Source organism: Camelus dromedarius, chromosome Y, assembly GCF_036321535.1.
Source record: "Camelus dromedarius isolate mCamDro1 chromosome Y, mCamDro1.pat, whole genome shotgun sequence".
NCBI lineage: Eukaryota > Metazoa > Chordata > Mammalia > Artiodactyla > Camelidae > Camelus > Camelus dromedarius.
The window spans coordinates 16038271-16060878 of record NC_087473.1 but is presented as its reverse complement, the minus strand read 5'-3'; the positions used below and the strand labels follow the sequence as shown (position 1 = coordinate 16060878).

The 22608-nt window shown below is 46.4% G+C and overlaps 1 protein-coding gene and 2 long non-coding RNA genes across 3 annotated transcripts in view; 1 reads left to right on the top strand and 2 right to left on the bottom strand.

Annotated features, from left to right (window-relative positions):
• Window positions 1-22608, top strand: part of LOC135320318 (uncharacterized) — a 239023-nt gene that overhangs the window by 178829 nt on the left and 37586 nt on the right. The window lies entirely within an intron of this gene.
• LOC135320434 (uncharacterized) lies at window positions 12065-21238 on the bottom strand. The gene is made up of 3 exons (XR_010379581.1): window positions 20614-21238; window positions 16492-17120; window positions 12065-12283 (listed from the first exon to the last, which is right to left on the bottom strand). It is a non-coding gene; the product is annotated as an uncharacterized LOC135320434 (long non-coding RNA).
• Window positions 22128-22608, bottom strand: part of LOC135320316 (patatin-like phospholipase domain-containing protein 4) — a 90578-nt gene continuing 90097 nt past the window's right edge. The window contains exon 7 of the mRNA XM_064483415.1: window positions 22128-22362. Within this exon, the coding sequence (XP_064339485.1) occupies window positions 22159-22362 (204 nt within the window). The 3' untranslated portion in view covers window positions 22128-22158. The remainder of the gene's footprint in view (window positions 22363-22608) is intronic.

Here is a 22608-nt window from a genome sequence, read left to right as displayed (position 1 = left end):
AGGTCTAAATCAGTATCTCCAACTTGGTGACATTGACGTGATGAAAACAAAACAAAACAAAAAACCAGTTGCTTTCTGGGGTGTTTTGGATTTGTCTGATGGTTTTCTCGTGGTGTGTTCTCTTGCCGTCTGTCTCTGTATCTCCTGTCCCCCTGGAAGTTAGCTCTAGAGCTTTTTAGATTCAGTGTCAACATTTTAGTCCTGAAACCTTCCTGAGTGTTGTGTGATTAACTGTGTTAAGCGGCCCTGTGGGGCTTGGTTGTCCTGTACAGACGGGCTAAGACCCATCACTGAATTCACAGCCCGTCTCTCCCTTACAGGGTTACATTCCCCGCACCTCCCTGTAACCAGCGATTTCCTAGGGTGGCATTTTGGCACCAGGTGAATAGCCAGTTCCCAGCAGTAATCCTTTTTTTTTTTTTTTTTTTTTTAATGTGCTTTTTAGTTTTAGGATATGTCTACATTTACAGAAAAATGGCAGCAAAGTACAGACGGTTCCCATATACACGATGCTCCATTTCCCACATTATTAACATCCTGCATTCATAGCGTCCATTTCTCATAATTAATGAACCAACATGAACACATTTCTGTAACCAAGGTCCGTACAGTATTCAGATTTCCTTAGTTTTCCCCAATGTCCTTTCTCTGGTCCAGAATCCCATCCAGATGCCACATTACATTTAGCTATCATGTCTCCTTACGTGCCTATGGGCTGTGACAGTTTTTCAGACTTTCCTTGGGTTTGATGACCTGGAGAGCTTTGAGGAGTGCTTGGCCCCTATTTTGTAGAGTGTGTGTCAATTTGAATTTGTTTAATGTTTTTCTCACAATTAGATAAGGGTTGGGGGCTTGGGGGAGGCAGACCACAAGGGTAAACTGTCGTCTTCATCACATCACATCCAGGCTGCACATGTGATGTCTCACGGTTGAGCCTGACCTGACACCACCTGTCTGAGTGAGTGTCCGTCAGGTTTCTCCACTGTAACGTTACTTCTTTGAAAACTCCCAACTGTCCTCTTCGGAAGAAAGTCACTCTTAGGGACTTTTTCTCCACCCCCTGAAGGATGGAGAAAACATACGTTATTTAGAATTCTTCTGCCTGGGAGATTCGTCTGTTCTCACCTATGTATTTATTACATATTTCATTCTTATCACCAGGGACTCATGGATATTCATTTACTTCTTTAGGTCAATAATCCAATATTACTTTATTCATTTTGCCCATTAAGCTTTTACATAATGGTTTTCATCACCATTGATTCTTCCTTGATAGGTATGCTTTTATTAGGAATTTACAAAATAGCGATTTGGCTTAAGTCTCTCATCCCACGTGCATTTATTAGCTCGCATGTGCTCACAGAGAAGAGCTTTGCGTCCTGACCTGGGGTGACCCAGCGCCCTGAAACAGGGCTCCTCCTGGAGGGGCGGAGCGGTCTCAGCTGGTGGTCTTGAATCTTGCGTTTTTACAGTAGAGAGCTGGCGTGATGGTCTACAAATAATGTGGTGGTCATGTATTTTTTCAAAGCTTAATGAGCAATTATGACATGGATGTGACTTCAGATTGTTTCAAATACCCCCTCACAGTGATGCGTGCACGTTTTAAAGACCGAGGGCTGAGTTAGCCCAGCCCTTCTCAACCAGGGCTGCATTTTACAATTGCTTGGTGACATTTCCAAAAATACTGATGCCTGCAGGATGCATAAGTCCTGGAGATCAGACCAGTGGGGAAGGTCTCCCCCTCATCAAGATGTACAGTTCTCTTGAAATTTGCTAGGAGAAAAGATATTAATTGTTCTCACCAAGAAAAAAAAAGTACCTATATGAAGTAACATATATTAATGAGTTTGATGGTAAACATTTCACAATATGTACATGTATCAAAATATCGTTTGTACACCTTAAATAGATACATCTTTTATTTGTCAGTGATACCTCAGTAAAGCTGGGAGAATCTCTGCTCGCAGATATTCTGAATTAATTTGTCTAGGGGTGTGTCTGGGGTGTGGTTTGTGTTAACACTGTCTGGAGAATTATTCTAATCTGAAGCCAGATCTGAGAACTAGTGATCTAGCTCCTTCTCCTTCCATCTGTGCCTCTTCCTGATTGCTCCTCAAAGTGTCATCTATGCACCGTCTGTGTGACAGCCACATGGGTCTCTCTCCATTAGAGAAGCCTGGTTTAGAATTCAGTCTCGGGACCTGCCCCCGAGATGCTGCATCAAGGCTTCGGGTGATTCCCAGCTTGTTGAAGCCTCGTAGCACGGCCCTGGGGCTGTGAGCCCCGAGGGATGTGTCAGGGGTCCTTGAGTCCACGCTGGGTTCAGGGGTTCACTTGAGGAAGTCACAGGACTCAGAAGTTGTGACACTCATGGTTCCGGTTGGTCACCGTGAAAAGATACGAAGGACGATCGGCAGAGGGAAGAGGTACGTGGGGCGAAGCCCCGGGGAAGCCAGGCATGAGTCTCCGCGAGACCTCTCCCCGTGGGGCAGCACAGGGCACGCTTAGTTCCTCCAGGCACGAGTTGTAATGACACGGGCAGGGTAGTCTTCCAGGAGCACCAACTCAAGTCTCGGAACTCAGCGTCTCCATCCAGGGTCGTGGTTTACAAAGCTCCAGACCGCTAGAGGGAGAGCAGACTGCAAGTCACATGACTTGACAGCTACACAGACGGTCTTGGAAGTAAGGTTCACGGTCCCAAGTGTGAGAAGCACTCTTAGCAGTCGGGACATTCCAAAAGCTTAATTCACAGAGGTCGAACAAAGGTGAGTTACCCCAGTGGGCATTTCTTGGGCTTGCGCAGCCCGGGCCTGCTGGGTTCTCTCTTTCCTGTGCGGGGGGTCAGGTTGGTGAGTCCACGAACTGGATCCCCTTGACCGCAGCCTACTTTGCCAGGCTCGTGGTGGGACAGTCAGAACTGAAGCAGAATTCACTGGGAGTTAAAACTCTTCTCTACCCCTTATAAACTCTATTAACTGACACAAATTACATAGCTTAATTTGAGCAAATTGCTCAACCTAAGGTTTTGTGAACCTCCAAAGAAATAAAACTAGCATGCCTTATAAAATGTACCCAGCAGACCAATGGGATACAGTAGGTGCTCTGTGAATATCAGTCTCCTTCTCCGCTGGGCCTGGGAAGGGGGACCCCTGGTGCGTCATTTCCCTTATGCCCTGTTCCTCTATTTCCCAGCCCTTCTCAGACTTCAGCGGGCACACACATCCGATGGGGATGTTGACAACATGCAGATTTGAGCATGGGCGTGAAATTCTGAGTTGACACAGCTTCTGGGTGATGTTGGACCGTGGACCGTGTGTTGAGTAGAGAGGTGCTACTACACCCGCCATCTTCCCGGTTGTGGCAGTGTTCCGTCACGGAGAAAACCAGACCGCACGTTCGCTGTAGGCTCCTTAAACACCCTCCTCCTTTCCAGCCGCCCCTTGTCAATCTGGTAGACCCACAGTGGTATGGACAGCAGTTTTCAAGTGTTCAAAGAATTACCTCGCTTTCCGGTTAAAAGGGTAGATTCTGGATCTCCAGTCCACTGTGGTTCATGTGCAACAAGCAGTTCAGGGATTGGGTTTTGTTGTGCTGTGTTTTAAAGGGGGAGAACGCTGCCGTCGGATCCGGGTCCTGGAGACTGCAGATGTATGTGAAGGCACCGAGGCGCGCCCAAAGGATGGAAGTGAGGGTGTGGAGGCTGTTTTGAAGGCATGTTTGTATAGTGAGCACCCCGTTTTGGATGGCTAAGCTTGTGTATCTGCTGCGGTGACGCTGGGGGGGGGGGTTGATGGAGCCTTGGGGGGTCTCTGAAACCTTTCAAGCCCCTCCTCGGTGCCGCCTTTGGAGGGCAGCAGTCTGAACCACACGGCAGAAGGAGCGAGGGCCCGCCGTCTGGTGCCTTGCTCTGGGCAGCCTGGCGTGTCCTGCAGCTGCCCGCGGAACGGGAACGCCCCCCTTCAGTAGGATGTATCATCACAGAGCTCGAGGGAAATGCCCGGGAGATTGAGTGTCCTCTGGTTGGTTCTCTGGTCGCGGAATTGAGTGGGGACGCCTTCGGTACGCAGCTTCTTCTCTTTCTCTCCTTCACAAGTGTCCCAGAGCGGGGTTAGCAGCGTAGCTGAGGAGGAAAGGGACGCCTGGCCCCACAGGAACGTTGGCCCTTCTCCACCAGCTCGTCCGGGGTAGCCCTCAGCACAGTGACACAGAGGCTCTCCTGGAGTCGTGCAAATCTGGGTAGGGAGGGCCTAGATTTCCGCTGCCAGGACCCCCTTCCCCTCCACACTCGCAGGAGCACACTGTCCCTGCAGCCTGAAATGGAAGGGACGCTGGAGTCCAGCCCCAGCCCTGCCTGTGCTTGCAGAGTCGAGGAGCCCGAGGTAGGAAAGGTTGGATGGTGGCTTCGGTGACAGTGTCAGGGCTGCAGAGCCTGGCCCTTATCTCCCAGATGCTTGTTTCAGTCACTGCACCATCTGCTTCGCTGCAGACAGGAGCAAATCAGCTTCTTCCCAAAGAGTACACCCTGCGGGAAACCGACTTGAGGGTCAATAGCACGTATTCACATGGACTTAAGGGGCAGTCAGGCTGAGGAAAGGGTGCATGCTTCCTTTCCTTCCTTGACGTATTCATTAGCAATGTCGGCTGTGGGGAGAACAGGATGCCTTCTGGGACGGATATTGGTTGTAAAGCGTTGTACGTCGGCAGGAAGAGTGACATTAAGCCAGGAGTCCAAAGTGTTAGACAGCGACGTCCACATAATGCTAATCATTTCGCATTAGATGGGTGGATAATGCAGGAGGTGAGGATAATAACTGTATGTTGTTTTTTCTTTTTCTTTTTATGGTGGTTTTTGTTTACGGTAGATTGATGGTCCTGATGTTTGAATTGCCTTGAAAAATGGCACCAAAACTCCTCTATCCAAATGAACATCTCCTTTCAAAGCAGTCGACTCGTAAGGCTGCATCCTTGTGCCAGTGATACTGACACTTCTTAAAAACGTTCTTTTAAACACCTCTTTCAGAGCCTCAGGCATTTTCTTTAAGTGTTCTCAGTCATAGCAGGTTTTTCCATGGAATCTAGGTTGATATTTGGGATGATGCCCCCAAGTTTTTATTTAGGAAAATCACATGGGGTTTTATGAAGGATGTGGACGGCTGAGGAAATTATTAGGAGTCAAACGGAAAAAGGAGTAGATGACCCAGAATAGGGCTCGTGTCTTGGAAGTTGATGCATGTGTCCTGCAGGTGTGGCGGGAAGACGGACTGTGAGGGACGAGCTCACCTTCAGGTGTGCCCCGGTCTGGGCTGTCGCCTACCCAGATGACTTTACTGAGTTTGAGTGAAGCCGTTCTTACAGTGAACATACTCTGGGCTGGTTTAGTCAAACCCTTAGCCAGGGTTGAGTTATTCCAGTGTGGCCGTGGTGATGAGATATGGAAATCCATGCTGGGCGCATTGGACCAACACAAAGACAGGCAGAGGATGTCTGATGATCTGTCCATTACACGTGGGACCCTCCTCTCTGTCTCATGCAAAGAAGAGGAAAAGGGGGAGGCTTTTAGACCCAAAGTCAAGTCAGAGAGGCAGATGGAGGATTCCTGGGTTTGCTTGGACTCAGTAAAACAAGAGTCCCAACCCAGGTCTTCTGTGGTCCGCCCAGGGCAGAGCGTTTCCTGGAGCATTTGCTCTTTTCTGTAGTTGAGAAACTCAACCCTTTGGTGCTGCAAAGATGTTCTTTCCCAAGGACGGAGGAACTGCATTGCTGCCCAGGGAGCCTCTAGGTCAAGGCCAAGTTCAAGAGAGCCTATTTTGAAGGTCGTCGGGCAGGGTAGAAAGATGGGAGAAGCCTGGGCGAGTGTTGAGGGTGATGACCATCCTGTTATTCTTTCCACTCACCCTAAGGGCGTCCCTCATTACGGGAGGCAGCTGACAGAGTAGAAATCTGAAAGACCGAAGGTCCTAAGGTGGGAAGAGATGTGATGTATATCCAGATGGACAGTACACAGTGTGTTAATTTTGTAGTTGCGTTTCGTAGAGTTTAAAAAATGTAGGTGTACACCAAAAAACACAATTGCCAGGGCAAAACATGAAAAACAAAAATCCTACTTTCTGCTGATAGAAGGGCACGGGGTGTGAGGTGGAGGAGCTGAGAAGATACAGCCTCCCTCACCTGCGTGGAGCCTGCGCTGTCCGTTGGCCGCGGTCCCGCAGTGCCTGTTTTGTACGGCCTCTCGCTCTCTAAGGGTCTGCACTTGGCTTCCTCAGCGTAACAGGGTCTCCGAGTGCCTTTCCTAGGGTGCAGGAGTGGAACTACTAGGTTGCTTGAGGTTTACTCTCCAGACCTCAGAAAGCACCCCAGGTTTTGGTACCCCGCAGTTAAGCATATTTATCTGATGGTTCAGGTACTTACTTGGTTAACGTATCTCAGTAACGCATGCATATGGTACAAAAGTCAAAGGTACAAAAGGACGAACAGTGAAAAGCCTTCTTGCTGTACTGTTTTTCTCTGCCGCCAGGTCCCACCTCCAGAACCAACTGTGCTGCTGTATTTTTGCCAAATGTGCATTTACCTAATTTTATCGTATTCAAATCAAATGCTCAGGACTAACTGGGGAGAGACCCATTTGGACAGGGTCGGAGGTGGTATTTATTTAAAGTCAGCAACCAACGGTACCACTTTCTGCTGCTTCTAAACTGAGAAGCACCGATGGCAGGGGGAGAAAGGAGAAACTGGGAGGTGGATACAGATGAAAATCCAGGGGGCCCCGTAATCTATCGTCCTGAGCTGCAAACATGCCCTGTAGGGCGACAGTGTGGATGATGATAAATTACCAGTCTCCTCTCCCAAAGCATTTGGGAGAGCAGCTTTTTAAAGGACAGATAAAATATTAACAAGGTCCACACATTTACTCAGCCAATGCGTAATACTAATGCAGCGTGTCACCAGTGGGCCTACTTCCACACTTGTCTGCGATGCTGCAAAGTGACTGTTCCGGCAAAAGAAGACTCGGAACAGAGACTTGAGCTTGTTGAAAGGCGGGGCGGTTTGCAGAGATGCGTATAGTGTCTGTGATTCACTTCCAGAGCGTGCTTGGGGCAGATGGTACGCTGCAGCGGGTTGGGAAGTCGTAGACAAGAGAGAGAAAGTCATAGACAACTCTGTTAGTAAATCTGGCTGGAAGCAGAAAGAAATAGCTGGAGTCGGTCGTGTGACCACAGCAGTGAATCTTCTTTTCCCTGTAGGAAGGGCTTGAACGTCAGCCTTTCCTGCTGCTACCAGCCAGCTTACTGTTGGAACAGAGCGAGTTGTCTGGATAGTGGATACCCGACCCCATCTCGAGTAGTCGCCCACCTCCAGCAGCCACAGAGAGACCTTGCCCTTTATGTATTTGCATGTGTATAGACACACACACACACCTATATAAAGAATATATATGCAAAGGATATGCATGTTTGTTTTCAGATTCTTTTTCATTATCGGTTATTACAAAATATTTAATCTAGTTCCCTGTGCTGTACAGCAGGACTCTCATTTATTTTATATAGAGCAGTTTGTATCTCTTATTCTCAAACTCCCAATTTGCCCTTTCCCTTCCCTTTTTCCCCTTTGGTAACTGTAAGTTTGTTTTCTGTGTCTCTGAGTCTTTTTCTGTTTTGTAAATAAGTTAATTTGTATCATTTTTTAAGATTCCACATATAAGTGATCATATGATATTTGTGTTTTTGCTGAGTTCCTTCACTCAGATAATCTCCAGGTCCATACTGTTGCAAATGGCATTATTTCATTCTTTTTTATGACTGAGTAGTATTCCATTACACACACACACACACACACACACACACACACACACACACACACACACACACACACACACAACTTCTTTATCCGTTCATCTGTCGATGGACACTTACGTTGTTGCTTCCATATCTTAGCTGTTGTAAATAGTGCTGCTCTGAACATCAGGATGCATGTGTCTTTTTGAATTAGAGTTTTCATCTCTTCTGTTCATCTTTTCTACACGAGTGTTTGTGCTAGTGCAGATGTTGGTATGAAGGTATTCTGCAGATGTGATTAACACGGGCTGTCAATTGACTGTAAGGAGACCACCCTCCTTAATATGGGTGAACCTCATCCAATCACTTGAAGACCATAAGAGCAAAAATCAAGATTTCCCAGAGTAAAAGAAATTCAGCCTCAAGCCTGTAATCTAGAAATCCTATGTTTCTAGCTGTCCCTGCTGATTTCAGACTTGCCAGAACCACAGACCTACAAGCCAATTTCTCAAAGGTAAATCTCAATAGATGGATAGACCTCCAGACCTATGTAGATATCCCTCTATCTACCAACCTGTCATCTGTCTACCTTTGTCATCTACGCATCTGTCTGTCTGTCTATCCATCCATCCATCCATAAGTATCTACGTGTCTATGTATCTATCTATCTGTGTATCCATATATGTTTCCATCCATCCATCCATTCTGTGTTTCTTTGTATCTATGTTTCTGTGTATGTATCTGTCTGTCTGTCTGTCTGTCATTTCTCAACTGTCTATCTTACAAGTTTTGTTTCTCTGGAAGATCCTGGGTGGTACGGTCAGTGTGAGGAGACAGATCAAAATCATTGAGAGCTTACAAGTAACACTATTTCCATCACCAGTTTTCTTTCTTTAAAGTTACCTGTGTCTTGACTGCTCACATCTCAGGCTTCTGTCTGGATAGGTTCACAGCATTTCATCTTTTATTGCCAACCACTCTTCTTTGTTCATTCATCTTCATCAGCATATATTTCTTTTTCTCTCTTGGTTTATTTGCTTTCTTTTCTAATACTTCAATTGCAATCCTATGTTCTTTTACTTATTTCAACAGACTTGTCCAATATAGCATGCCTACAGAGCATCACTATTTACCAGTCACTTTAACATGTCGTTTAAGAAACCTGATTTCCTGAGATCCCAGGAGACGAGCACATGCTTTGTCTGTAATGGATTCAGGTGGATATCATGTCTGATGAAATTAATTAATTATGCAGTTAATATCTGAACATGTCTTGTACGTCTGTCAGTCTGCTACCTAGCTCTCAACCATGTAACCAGGCGTGAATTCTGATGGACTTGCTTTATTTACAACAGTAGTAATACCTAATCATTGTTTTATTCCATATTTCCTTTGCATCTTCCAACTACAAACCTAACTGTTAACTCAGATAGTTAATGTTCACTGAAGCAAAATGAGTATTATTTCATCGAAGGCCATTCAATACATTTTAATAGAGGTTTGGTGCCAGGAAAATCTCCTTACAAAAGCATAGCTCTTGGCGGTTTATGATTTGAAAGCAAAACCAATAACCTTTTAATCTCTACAAACGTCCTGCATTATTTTTATGCAATATTCCGTAGCTAAGAAATCTTTGCCTTTTTTCCTGTGCCAGTTAGTATGTGCACTTTAAGTGTTAAGTGGAATAAACAGATCCCATGGAGAGAAAGAACATACATATATAAAGATAGGTGAATGGTTAATCATGAAAGTAGAAAATAAATTACAAAATAAAGGAAGAAATTTTCTTGTTTACTAGAGTGTCCTTTTTCTTTTAAAATCTTTTGGGGTTTTTTTTTTGTAAATTATTTTTCTTGGTTCCCCTCGCTGCTTAAATTTTCCCTGATGTCTTTGCAATGATACTGCTCTGCAGATACCTGAATTCTGTCAGAGCTACAGATCACATGAGTATGTAACCATAGCAACAGACAGCACAGGTAATGGTTCTGATTTTATATAGATTCATGAGCTCTTAAAATTAGACCTTTTCTACTTCAAGGGAAAAAAAAAAGAAAAGAAATAGAAACATCTCCACCCTTAAGAACTACGTATACTGAAAATTTGTATCCATCACAATCATATGCACAAATGATTGCTTCATTGTTAAAGTCAGAGTGAATAAGATGCAGTGAATAAAATGTAGATTCTATCTTGAAAATGTCACAAGGGTAAACTGTACGTTGAGATGGGAAATCCATAAGCCTCACTACTTCACTTGAGTGGAAAGAATCATCTAAATTATATTACAGTTTGAAGGGACGTATGTGTTTACTACTTTAGGAATTTGCCCAGTATATGAAGGAGAGCTTTGCTTTGCAAAGATAAGGTTTTTCCAGGTGATATCTAAATCTTGGTGAATTCTTCATTAGTTAGGTCAGCGATAATGAGGCATTGTTGCACAAGGTGAATACCTTAATTAATGAATGCAGCTTAATCTAGCATTTGCAGAAGTGGCTTTCTGTCAGGTGGGGAGGCTGAATGCACACCCGATGTTCCTCTGCCTGCACCACGCTTTCTGGCACTCAGGAAGCCCTCCTGTAGAATACATGAAAATGAGGAGGAGCAGTTGTAGACTCCTGAAGGCACGTATTATGCTGCACATTTGCCAAGGTAATATTTAAACCAAAAAGGTTGACATCAAGAAACCCTATACATTCTGTGACCACCTCATTTTCCTCCTTAAAAATTGCTGGCAGATCTCCATCATAAAGGACATTTTAATTTTCAAGTCGTCCCCCAGTTCGTTCCAGCCCCGATTATGTGCACCACTCCCTCCTCTGGACCATCCATTACTTTTGAGAATCAGTGTCAGTGGAGGAACCTTAAATGCGTATCACTTAGCGAAAGAAGGCAGTCTGAAAAGGCTGCGTGCTGCATGGTTGCACCTGTTTATGACATTGTGGAAAAGATAAAACTGTAGACACAGTGACAGTCTCAGTGGTTGCTTGTGAGGGAGAGGGTCGTGAATAGAGAACAGAGACTTTTTAGGGCAGTGAAACTGCTCCATGTGATACTATAATGATAGATACACATCACTGTACATTTGTCCAAATGCACAGAGTATACAACACCCTGAGGGAACCCTCGGGTGAACTGTGGACTTTGGTTATTACGATGTGTCCATGTAGGTTCGTGCTTGGTTAAAAGAAAAAGGTACCTCTGTGGTGAGGGGTGTTGGTAACAGGGGGGCATTAGTGTCCATGTGTGGGGGTAGGGTTAGGTAGGAGATCTCCTACCTTCCTCTCAATTTAGTTGCAGACTTGCTCTAAAAAATTGTCTTAAAAAAATCAAGACTCAGTTCTCCTTGCATCCTCATTGTTCTGTGTGTTCCAAGGACATCTCTCAGTTCCTGTGCCCCCGTGTCTCCTCAGAGCCAGCGGCCAAGGGAATTCGCTCTCCCCTCTCAGCCGGCAGCCCAGCATGTCCTCTGCCTGCAGCTTAACAGTTGGACACCTGCTGAGACGATGTCATATAGGCTGGTCGCAGCTACCCTGTGGGAAGGTCTGCGTGTGTCTCCTCCATATACAGTAGGGACCCTTCCCCCCATTCCTTGGTTTCCGTTACCCTCAGTCAACCGCAATCTAAAAATATTACATGGAAAATTCCAGAAATAAACAATTCGTAAGTTTTAAATGCCGCCATTCTGAGTAGTGTGAGCCCTGCTGGGGATACGAGTCCTCCCTTTGTCCAGCGTGACTCGCTGTTACTGAGTCCAAACTCATTCTGCTCACCGTACGATGGGCCAGTAAATTGGGACACGAGGTGTTGGGGCAAGGAATAACCAGTCTGTTCGGAAAGCCAGCAGACCCAGAAGATGGGAGACTAACTCCTAGAGAACCATCTACCCAAGTCAGAATTCACACTCCTTTTATACTAAATGTGGTTGGTTATTGTGGACTTCTTGGTGTCAGAATGCTTTGTTCTTGCAGCTGTCCACAGGGGTCAGGTCACAGTGTTCCTGTAAACCTCCAACAAGACAGATGTTATCCTCTGTTCTGCAACTTTTTACCTCTGTATGAATGGAAGAGGGTTACAGTCTTAAATAAAGGTCAGAGCCTTGAGAATGGGTTCTCCTGTAGATTTCAGGCTCGAGGCAACATCCTTCTACAGAAGGTGCAGCACCAGCATGACTGAGCCCAGGGTGCAGCACAGGCTTAGAGCTAAAGGAACAGGTCTCACGTGGAGTCAGATTTGTTCTTCCTGTGACACCGCCTGCTGGTCAGTCAGCAGCTGTTGTCGTGGTATCACCGCGCGTGTATTCAAATAACTCCTGCTTCACAACATCCTGCAGTAGGAATTTTGGAATTTTGTCCTAGGTAATGCCTCACGGTCCTTGCAGCTCTGAAGTTCAATATTTAAACTTCGTCTTGCAAGTCAGTAAAATGAGTCTCAACTGAAGAATCTGGAGATGGCTTTTCCTTGGTGAAGAAAAGCCCTTCCCTGTGTTTTTAGCTGGTCTTTCAGATTGAGGGCTGCAATGTGAGAAAAGACTTGGAATTAGAGAGTGATCCTATGGCATTAACATAGCCTTTTCCTAGTGGATAAATCATATAATCTCATGTTCGCAGGATGCTAACTTTGATGCTGTGAAAAAAAAATTTAGTGACCCCCAAATTTGGGAGTCCTGGATTAATGCATTCCAAAGGTTTTCGTGTTCTGCATTTGTTTTATTTGTATGTTCTTAAAAGCATCCCTTCCTAGAGTATTTGTCATACTCAGTTCCACCTCTGATGTGTGATAACGCGTTAAATCACAAATCCCTGCTTTTCTTGACTCACTCAACACCTGTTAGTTAATTTCAGGAGAACAACGTTCTTCTAAGAAACCGGCGAGTTAAGGCATTATTTTTTTAATGCCCTGATTGTAAATACCCTTACATGGTTAATAGAATGAGCCAATGGCCTTCTCTTAGACCAGAGTTGTTGGCTGCCCGGTAAAATCAGCAGAGGATGTTTTAAAACGTTATTGCCAGATTCTGATTTAATTGGTCTGGAGAGACCCTGGAATTTGTGAAAGCTGCCCAGTTCATTCTAGTGTGCAGCCGAGGGTGGGGACTTCGGATAGAACTGGGTTTTCCGATTGCTTTGCCGTAGTGCTGCCGACCTGTGCGCTGATTTTTTGAGGATGAGGCTTAGGTAAAGTTATACACACAGTGATGGGGAGAGGGGTGAAGCGTATGCCCAGACCCTAGGAGCAGCCAGTGGGGAAAACTCACTTGGGTTTGAGGAAGACCTGAGGTTTCTAAGATGAGTGTGGGCAGTAATATAAGAGAGAAACTTGAAAAAGAAAAGATGGAGGAATACACTGTTCTTCCTGCATCGTGTGCTTTCGCTTTCTTCCAGTCCTAGCAGCCTGGAGCCACGGGAGGTGGATATTTACCTTCAGGTGGCAAGAGGTGTCGAGCAGGGGGAGGGATTCCATTTTTGTGTGAATGGTACTGTTCCTACCACGTGTCGGTATCAGTAAACATTCATCAAGGTAAATGCAGAGTCCTGATTTTTAAAGTCTGAATTAACACTTGATAGAAAGCACATTCATCAAGAATCAGCAGTGATAATCATTCAGCCAATTCCAAAGGAGAGATTGTACTCCTATGAAATTGCACCTCTCCCTTGCGGTGTGTGCCAGCTACAAATAATATGCTTTCCTCTTTGCTTGTGCATGGTTACATTCATTAAAATGCATTCAATTTCTCTTTAATTTGTAAACTGAAGCAAGCAGTCAGTAAGTTTCCCTGAAACCTATTTATTCCATTGCCTTTGTCGCTAGTCTGCAATGCCATCTCTCTACGGGAAATGGGTATTTCTTTCCCGATCTTAAATAATTCACCAGTGTGGTCCCGATGGTGAACATCCATTTCGTTTGCTAGTACAGCACTTCCATCCCCTTTCCTCCTATGATGAAAATCACAAGCCCATTTCAAAAAGTATAGGCAAGATTTATTTTTAAGCCCTGTCTCCTTTCAGAGGAAACACTCTGGACTATATATTTGACTGAAAGAGAAAATGTAAAATGTTTTTTTTTTCTTTTGGCTTTTATGCTTCAAATCTAAAAGTCATTCATTTTTAATCTTCATCCTGAAAGCATTTTCTTTTCCATCTGTACAGTGCCCAGGCATGTCAGGGATGTTTAAGCAGTAAAGACAAAAAGTTTTCTGTGTCTGTTTCTATTCTTTTGACAACATAGAGCTGAAAATATCTGGGGAAAGAAAGGCTTCTGGAAATACCACGTCGTGCACTGTGCTCATGGCTCTGCCTGCTGTGTATTATTTAGTATATCGTAGATGGGGAAACTCACTTTGCGCTCGGGGTTTGGAAAGAGATTTTCCAAAGGTGGCTTTGGGCCCGAGTTCTGCTGCTGCCAAATCACATTTGCAGGGATGCGTGTCTCCGGGTCCCCCACGCTCAGTTTCCACCTGATGCACACAACTGCTCTTGGTCTCCTGCTCTGAGCATGTTGTCCTGTTACCGCAGAGTCTGATAACTTTAGAGGGCTCTCTGCATTTCCCCAGTACCCCTGGCCTGCTGGCCTCACACAGGGATGGAGAAGGAGAGTGGGTACCAGATTTGGGAATAGACAGCTTACGAGAAAATGCATGGGCAAGCGCCAAGCAAAACACGGAGCTGGCTGCCTTTGTAACTTCCTCACTCATTTGGTCTTTCCCCAGCCCGGTTCCTGGCTGCTTCCTCTGGGTCTGGGGTCTTGGTGCCCAACGTGCCATTGTGGCTGTAACCGTCTGGATCTGGGAGGCCACCCCTGAGCTGCCTGCCTGCCTGCCTGCCTCTGGGATACACGTCCCACCCCCAGAACCACCTCTCCCTCATTCTGTCTTTTTTCCCATCATAATGCTTCCATCAGGATAAACTTCAGCAAATCAAGGTGACTGAAATCCTGAAGGGAAAAGAGGTTAGCTCGTTTCACAAAGTAGGCTAAATGCACACGACGCACTAATGGGCTTCGTCTGCCGTGTTCAGACTGTCTTCTTGCCCTTTGAATACGTCTGTATTTGAGGCTTGGTTCCAAGGCCACCCCCCCCCCCCCAGTATCGCCCACTGCCTCGCGCCCCATTTTCACACCACCTTTGTTGGAATGAATCTTACTTAGCATTGTCACCATTTTTTTTTTTTTAACTTCTTCTGGGCTTTTTATTCTGCCTCGTAGAGTAGTTGTTTGTCCTGATTTGTAGAAGCTATGTGAGGGCAGAGGTCAAGTTGCTAATGGTCTTACCATATTCCGACAATTCTGGTGGATACAACAATTTTGAAACCCAGAAGGCTCACCCCCACTATGCCTCCATCCTTGGCTCCCCCTGCTGAGGTGAAACACTGGATTTTGTTATTGTCTGCATCCCTTGATACGTAGACCTGAATTACAAATATGTCGATGTTGTTCATTTGTGTGTGATTTGACTGTTTTTAAATGCACAGTTCTTTAATTAAACATTTGCAGTTTTGTGAAACCATTTTCATCCATCTGGTGAAATCAAATACTCAAAGCAAAAAAAAAAAAGATTCTACTTAAAATTTATGCTTTTCTAAAAATTGTATATGGGGCCACTATGTGATATGAATAGACTGAAATAGGATAGCATGTTTTTGCAAAAATAAGAGTTGTTATTCTTTACGGCAACTTGTATAGTTAGATTTTTCTTAATCAGTGGACTGATTTACTCCATTTTCTATCTTGTTGTTGTTGTTAGCTGAGTCACATACGGCTATTTTTAACTTCTCATAAGCATATGCAGAAACCCTAAAATTGAGAAAGGCATTATATTAACAATGTCTATTCTCCCCGAGTGAAAGAAGACTTCTGCTTGTAGAAGTTTAATTTGCAAGGTACAATTTATAACACTGCGAAGAGACATTTCTCTTGAAACCACGAGCCATATCATTTCTTTCCTCATTCGACATCTGCAGAGTGAGAGTAAATATTTCTTAATTTAGAGGAAGGTAAGGCTATTTTTCAAGTGAATCTTCTAAATTAATCACTGGAGTAGGCGTGATTTCCTCCATCCCACGTCTGCCTTAAATGTGGTACCTGCACAGATGGACCGAATGCAAAAATAGCTCAAGATTGAAATAGGTGATACTGTCTCACAGAGCAGAGATGTCTCAGTGACATGAAAGTAGCCGTTTTTTATACTTCTAGATTTCTGATGGCTTTATTTATTTCACAGAGTTTCTCTGTTTGGGATGTAATTATTGGAATGGTTTGTCTTTCAAAAGCTTTTTATTTCTCTCGTAAAATTGAATCACTTGTTGATAATGAACCAGTGTTATATTTTTGGCTACCTCTCCATGTGTTTTCTACCTAAGTCATTGATTTAGCTACACCTTGTCTTGTTCCGGAAGCTTCCAAGGAGGTGTAACCCTGTTAGGAAATGTTACCATGTCTTGTTCTCCGTTTGGAGATAATAGAACTCTGGCAGATGAAGGTTAAAAGGTCAGGAGAGGATTCTAGAGTAGGAATTGGATTCTAGTCATGTGTTCAACAAAATATGCCACGTCCAAAGTATTTCAAGTAAATGTACCTGTGATGGGGAGGAGGGTACAGCTCAAGTGGTAGGGCGCATGCTTAGCGAGCACGAGCTCCTGGGTGCAGTCCCCAGTACCTCCATTAAAAAGAAAAATTCAATCAATAAACCTAATTACCCCCCAAAAATAAAAATAAATAAATTTACCTGTGAAGATGCTCACAAACACGCAGACGCACCTATGGATCCTGGTCGTCAGGCCCAGCCTCGACTGGCTCACTCCATGCAGTTCCCTGGCCCTTTCGGTGGAGGGGTCATGTCTCTTGTTGCTTCTCGTCTTAACAAAATACCACAGATTTAAACATCGAACACTCGTTCTCTCACAGTTCTGCAGGCTGGACGTTTGAGGCCAGGGCACCAGCACGGTCAGGGTTTTAGTCCATTAAGGCTGCTACAACAAAATGCCCCAGACTGGGTGGCGTATAAACTCTAGGGACATATTCCTCACGGTTCTGGAGGCTGGGAAGTCCAAGCTCAAGGTGCCACCAGATCCAGTGCCTTGTGAGATGCTGCTTCCTGGTTCACTGCTGTGTTCTCACGTGGTGCGAGGGGTGAGGGGCCCTCTGGGCTCCTGTATAATGGCCCGAATCCCAGTCGTGAGGGGGTAGCCTTACCTCCCGAAGGCCACGCCTCAGAGAACAGTCCTTTTGGAGATTAGGATTTCACGTGTGAATTTGCAGGGAGGGGAACACGAACAGTCAGTCTGTGGCAGTCGCGTTCTGGTGAGGGCTCGCTTCCTGGCTTGCAGACGGCCACCTTCCTGCCGTGTCCTCACCCTGGTGGAGAGAGGAAGCTCTGGTGTCTCTTCCTCTGCTTATAAGGACCCTAATCCCATCCCAGGGGACCCATCCTCTCCATCTCATCCAAACCTCATCCTGTCCCATGGGCCCCACCTCCAAATGCCATCACATGAGGGATCAGGGCTGCAGACTGTGAATTTGGGGGGCACACAATTCAGTCCATAGCTCTGCCCGTTCTGTGTGAAATTTTAAATTCACTGTGAGATCTTGTCTTTGCTTCTAATATGAACTGAGAGAGAAAACGTACAAAGTAAAACTTGAAGAGTGATGGCCAAACACCCAAACAAGGAAATGATTTCCTTGGAACAGAAACCAAACAGGAACGCCAAGCAGCCACGGCCAGGGATGTTGGGCCATAGGTCCAGAAGCAGGGAGACACTGGGCATTCAGTTGTTACGAAACAATAGGCCAGTGTCCTTGTGAGTCTGTGAAATTGACCTCATCCTTTCCTGAAAGACGAATATTTACATGATATATATATATATATATATATAAATTTTTTTTTTAATGGCGGTACTGGGGATTGAACCCAGGACGTTGTGCATGCTAAGCATGTGCTCTACCACTGAGCTGTGTCCACTATTGCTACTTTCAATCCTCTTGGAAGTTCACCCTCACCATTAATATTTTATTAGTATCCATCTCTGTACTGGTTTATTTTGCCTTTATTCAGGACCACTTCTATAATGAAACAGAAGATTTTGTAGGGGAAATGTAAATGGGATCAAATCTTCCAAACTGTTCTCCCCTTAGAAGTAACCGTCTACACAACCAGATGAAACGTGCGATTTCCCACAGTGATACAAACTTCCTTCACGGGTAAGAAAATCTCTTGAGTCTTTTTTCCAGTCCTTACTGCTCTTTGCAGACCGGCAGTATCTAGCTTGCAGCATTCCCTGCTAACGTAGGCAAGGGAGACATGGGAGGGGTAACATGGGGAAGCCCTCCGTTTTAGACCGGGTTCTGAAGGTCTTTGCCGATACAGACATTTTGCCTTGTGATCCATTCTGCCGTGTCGCCGAGCACTTTCTTTCTCTGACCTCCTCTCCAGCGGCACCGCTGTTTGCCCACTGCAGACCGCGCAGTGTCTGTCCGTGGGCTCCTGCCCTGCAATGGGGGACAGCAGCTCAGGTCCTGGCAGTCGGTCTTGCTTGGATGCTTCTCTCTCTCTCTCTCTCTTTTTTTAATTGAAGCAGAGTCAGTTACAGCGTTGTGTCAGCACCATGTTTCAGTCACGCACACACACACATAGATTCCTTTACGTGTTCTTCTTCACTGTAGGTGACTGCAAGGTACTGAGTATAGTTCCCTGTGCTGTACAGTGTAGGCTTGCGTTTTATCTCTCTTAAATACAGTCATCAGTGTCTGCAAGTCTCGGGTGCTTCTTACTTGTATTTTTCCTCGTAGCGTTGCTCTTGTGCTCAGCATTATAGCCTTAGGGTACACGTGTAACCAACGACTCTATTACCGACATAAAACATACGGAAACGTACTGCCCTGTTTTTTCAAAAAACATACAACATCACACATTCAGATAATTAATAAAATAACTAACCACAGAAAGTCTTTAGAGAAAGATTAAAGAAAGGATGAAGTCGATTTGATTCTTCCATCGTGAGGCTCAAGACCAGTGACCGTTCTTTCCTTCTGCCAGTGCATCCTCTTTACAGACATAGGAATACTTTGATTGAATAAGTGATCCCAAGAGAAGGACAAGGATGACTCTCCTAGAACACACAGACACACGTGCACACACATGGGCATTTCTCAGGGAAACCCATGCCTGGTCTGCCTGCTGAGGGCTGCTTCTTGCTGGTCGCCCAGCTGAGTAATACACGAAATTGTAATCCATGATACTGGAGAGGGAAAATGTGCAAATAATATTGTGGGCATGAACCTTGCCTTTCCGAGGGGCCAGTGCTTGGACAGAGTGGTTAAAAAAAAAAGAATCACCACTGCACAAAATAGAACTCAGTCACAGTGACTTAGAGGGGAGAACGCTTGGATATCTGGGGGGCCAGCAAAGCTGTGTGGCGTTGCCCAGGAGAAAGAGACATACAGAAGGCTAAGTATGGGGGGTTCACATTAAAAACCATCTGCCCAGCAGCTAGGACGTCCATTCACTGACGGTCAGCCCCCTAACGGTGCCTGTCCGTGCAGACTCCACCGGACTTGGAATTGAAGAAAGGCTAGTGGATCTTGGCTTAATCAAGGGTACCCTTTGTAGAATGATGGTACCATTCCTGATCCGATGAGCTCCTTTAGTCCTTCCGGTAAATGTTACCCACCCCGTACCGTCACTTCCTTTGATACACCTTGCAGTGGAAGGAATAACTCTTATGTGCTGATTCATCGTAACTTAAAGAGCGACAGCCTGCAGCGTCTCCGTCTGGATTGGAAATCCATGGCCAAGCCCGTATCTGGGGGACCGTGCCACCAGCCCGTGGTCCTGAGATGAGGTGGGACGTGTGTCCCCACCCCTCTTGGCTCAGGAGTCTGTCAGCATACAGCAGCGCACGGCCTGCAGGGCAGCACGTCGTGCTCCTATCTCGGCAGAGGAAGCCGGAGCAGTGTCAGCCCGCGCTCCCGCCCCGGCTCCCTCACCCCATCCTTTCCCGCTTCCTGAGCCCAGCAGTGTGTTGACTTGACATACAGGGCGTGTGCTCCCACCTCGGACAGCCTGGGTGTATTCCTGGTCCCACGTCTGATCTGTAAGCCCGGCGGTGGATTCCACCTCTCGGCCCGCACTTTCCTCCACTGTGAAGTGGGTGTGTTCATGCCCGCCTCACTGGGTAACTCTGAAGACTCACCTGTGGACGTGCCTAAGCAGAGAGGCAGGATGTCTCACGTTTAAAAGACCCGATAGAATCAGCAGTGCCTTTTCCGTACGGACCTCTCTCTGGGGAGGCCCGCCGGGATCGAGCCTTCCCCGACGGGCGCACCGCACGTCAGCCCCCAGCCCCAGGACGGTGCAGGGTCAGCGCTGTGCTGGCGGATGATACCGCCGTGTGTGACTGCCCACGCCAGCTTGGAACATAACTGGATGGGATTTCTCTCACTTGGACGTTCCTCCAGTGCCTTCCCCCACCATCCACGTCAAATCCTCGGTTTCATCAGTCGTCCACAGGGAGACACCATTACCAGTCTCTCACCCCTGCATCCCACAGGCTTTCCTTCAAAGGAGAATTTTAACCAACCAGGACCCTGGGGGGCCTTCCAGAGTCAGGCTGCTCCCCATATCCTCTCTGAAGGACCCAGATAATAGTATCTCATATATATTTTCTGAGTTTTTCAGATGTTTAAAAACCACCCCCAAAGGGAAGAAATTAAGTGCTTCATGATGGAGAGGATGTAGTCCCCAGACCTGGCGCCTAGGGGTTGACCATGTGGACCACACTCTTACCTCCACGTCAGCCATCACCCAGTTGGGCATGAGCTGATCACGGACCCTGAGCCCCACCTCCCTTACCTGGCCTTTAACCATGATTTGCTGAACCCCTTCCAGGAGTTTGGGGTTTTCTTGGGCCAGAGCCACCCTGTGCTCCCTGCTCGGCCCTGCAGTAAACCCTTCTCTGCCTCAAACTCCGATGTTCCAGTTTGGCCTCACGGTGCCTTGGTCACAGGGACTTCTATTTGGCAACAAAATCTCCCAGCATGGGAATTGTACCTCTGAAAGAAAAGAAAAATAAAAAACCCCGTGAGGGCTGCATGTGTATAGATATTAAAAATGACGGTGGGTCCTTGCTTGTCTGGGCCATGACTCTGGCCAAGCGTCCTCATAGTGTCTTACATGTGTGTAAGCTGCTTACTTGGGCTCAAAGTCTGATAAAAACGAGAAAAGCAGGAGGATGTGGGTTTGAGCATTTCAAGCACCCTACGGCAGGGGAAGGTGCCAGTTGTTCTGTCTGGATTCTAGCCTGTTGTCACGAGGTGATTTTGTTCTTGCGCATCTAGTGAGCGCGTGACATGTGGTCGTTTCATCAGCAGTTGTGGCCCCGGATGACACCTTAAGTGTGATGGGCACACATATGCTAATTTTCTTAAAGAAAGCAAGATTATTAAACCGGTTCCTGTCGCAGGTGGCAGGCAGGGGGTCTGCCTTCTCCTGGTTCTCACAAAGCCTCCTGTTTCCCAGTTTAGAGCACCTCGTGAGGTCTGGTCAGGGCAGCGGGACGCGGGCCCTATTTAGTCAGCATGGAATTTGCTCTCTTCTTTTGTCCCCAGTGATTAAAGCAAAAGTCCAACCTTTCTGGGAGTTTTGGAGCCACGGGCGAAAGAGAGAGACAGGAGAGGAGAAAATGTACTTTCTGGAGGGAATCCTAGCCAGACCGCAGCTGCTGCTTCTCTGAATTGGCTGCTTCTTTTCTCTACAAACATCTTTTTCTTGGTCTGTTTGCCTCCCCTGACTTGAGATCCAGAACACGCTGTGGTTCTTCAGCAGCCTGGTTTACAGACTTGCACACGTCTCTTGAACGTCACCACACCCAGCTGAAATACCGGATGCAGTGGGCATGGCTTTATTTAACGAACACTCCGAGTCCTTTCTGACTGCGGGGCGCCATGTGAAATGGTTCACCTGCACTAAGTCCACTTGCTGGGGGCCCCGCCACCTACAGGGGAAGACGCAGAGGGCCTGGGAGGTGACGTACGTGTCAGGATGCTGGGCGCTCGCTGTCGGATCTGTCTTCCCAAATCTGGGCTCTGAACACTTGCCCCCTCCCCAACCCTGCATGAAAGTGTTAAGATAATTAAGCAAAATGATGGGTGTCAAGCATCCAGCAATCACGCATGGAAGTTGCTCTCAGTTTTCCTGATGCGGCTTTATTGCTGTGACCTAGCGTTCTTGCCTTTAGCCTCTGTCCCCCACGACTCAGCCCTTGCACTGCAGGACTTGTGTGTGCTTTAACCTCCACTGAGGTGATCGTGGCACCGGCTCCTAGACCGATCCTTTAGCCAGGGCCTTCCACCAGCCAGCATCCTCCCTCAGCAAGCCTGTCCCTAGTCACTCCCTCCCTCAAGCCTTGTAAGCTGCTTGGAAGCAGGAGGTCAGTCCCTGAAGGGCTACCTTGCGTTTGTGGTTCCATCGGCACTTACTGATTGACCGCTGACCACACAGAAGGAAGATCCCGGGATGAAGCCTTCCTCGGACTTTGCCTCCGTACCATCCGGCCTCTGAGTCAGTCCTCTGCCGTCTTGCTCCCTCACAGGATGGGTTAATCTGGTGTGAGATAGACGCTTATTTCAAAGAAGAGACAAATACAGTCCTTTGGAATGTTTTTCTAATTCTGTTATGGGTTATCTGTGGATGTGTAAGTGGTTCCCATGGGAGGGCTGCTCTTCAGAGAACTGTGTGTAAGGTGCAGACTTCTCCAGGTTTGCCGCTGCCTTATCTTTGCAAAGGGGGAAACCTTTGAAAGAGAATTTCTTCCTGAAGCATCATTTGGAAAATGTTCTAGGTCTTCCT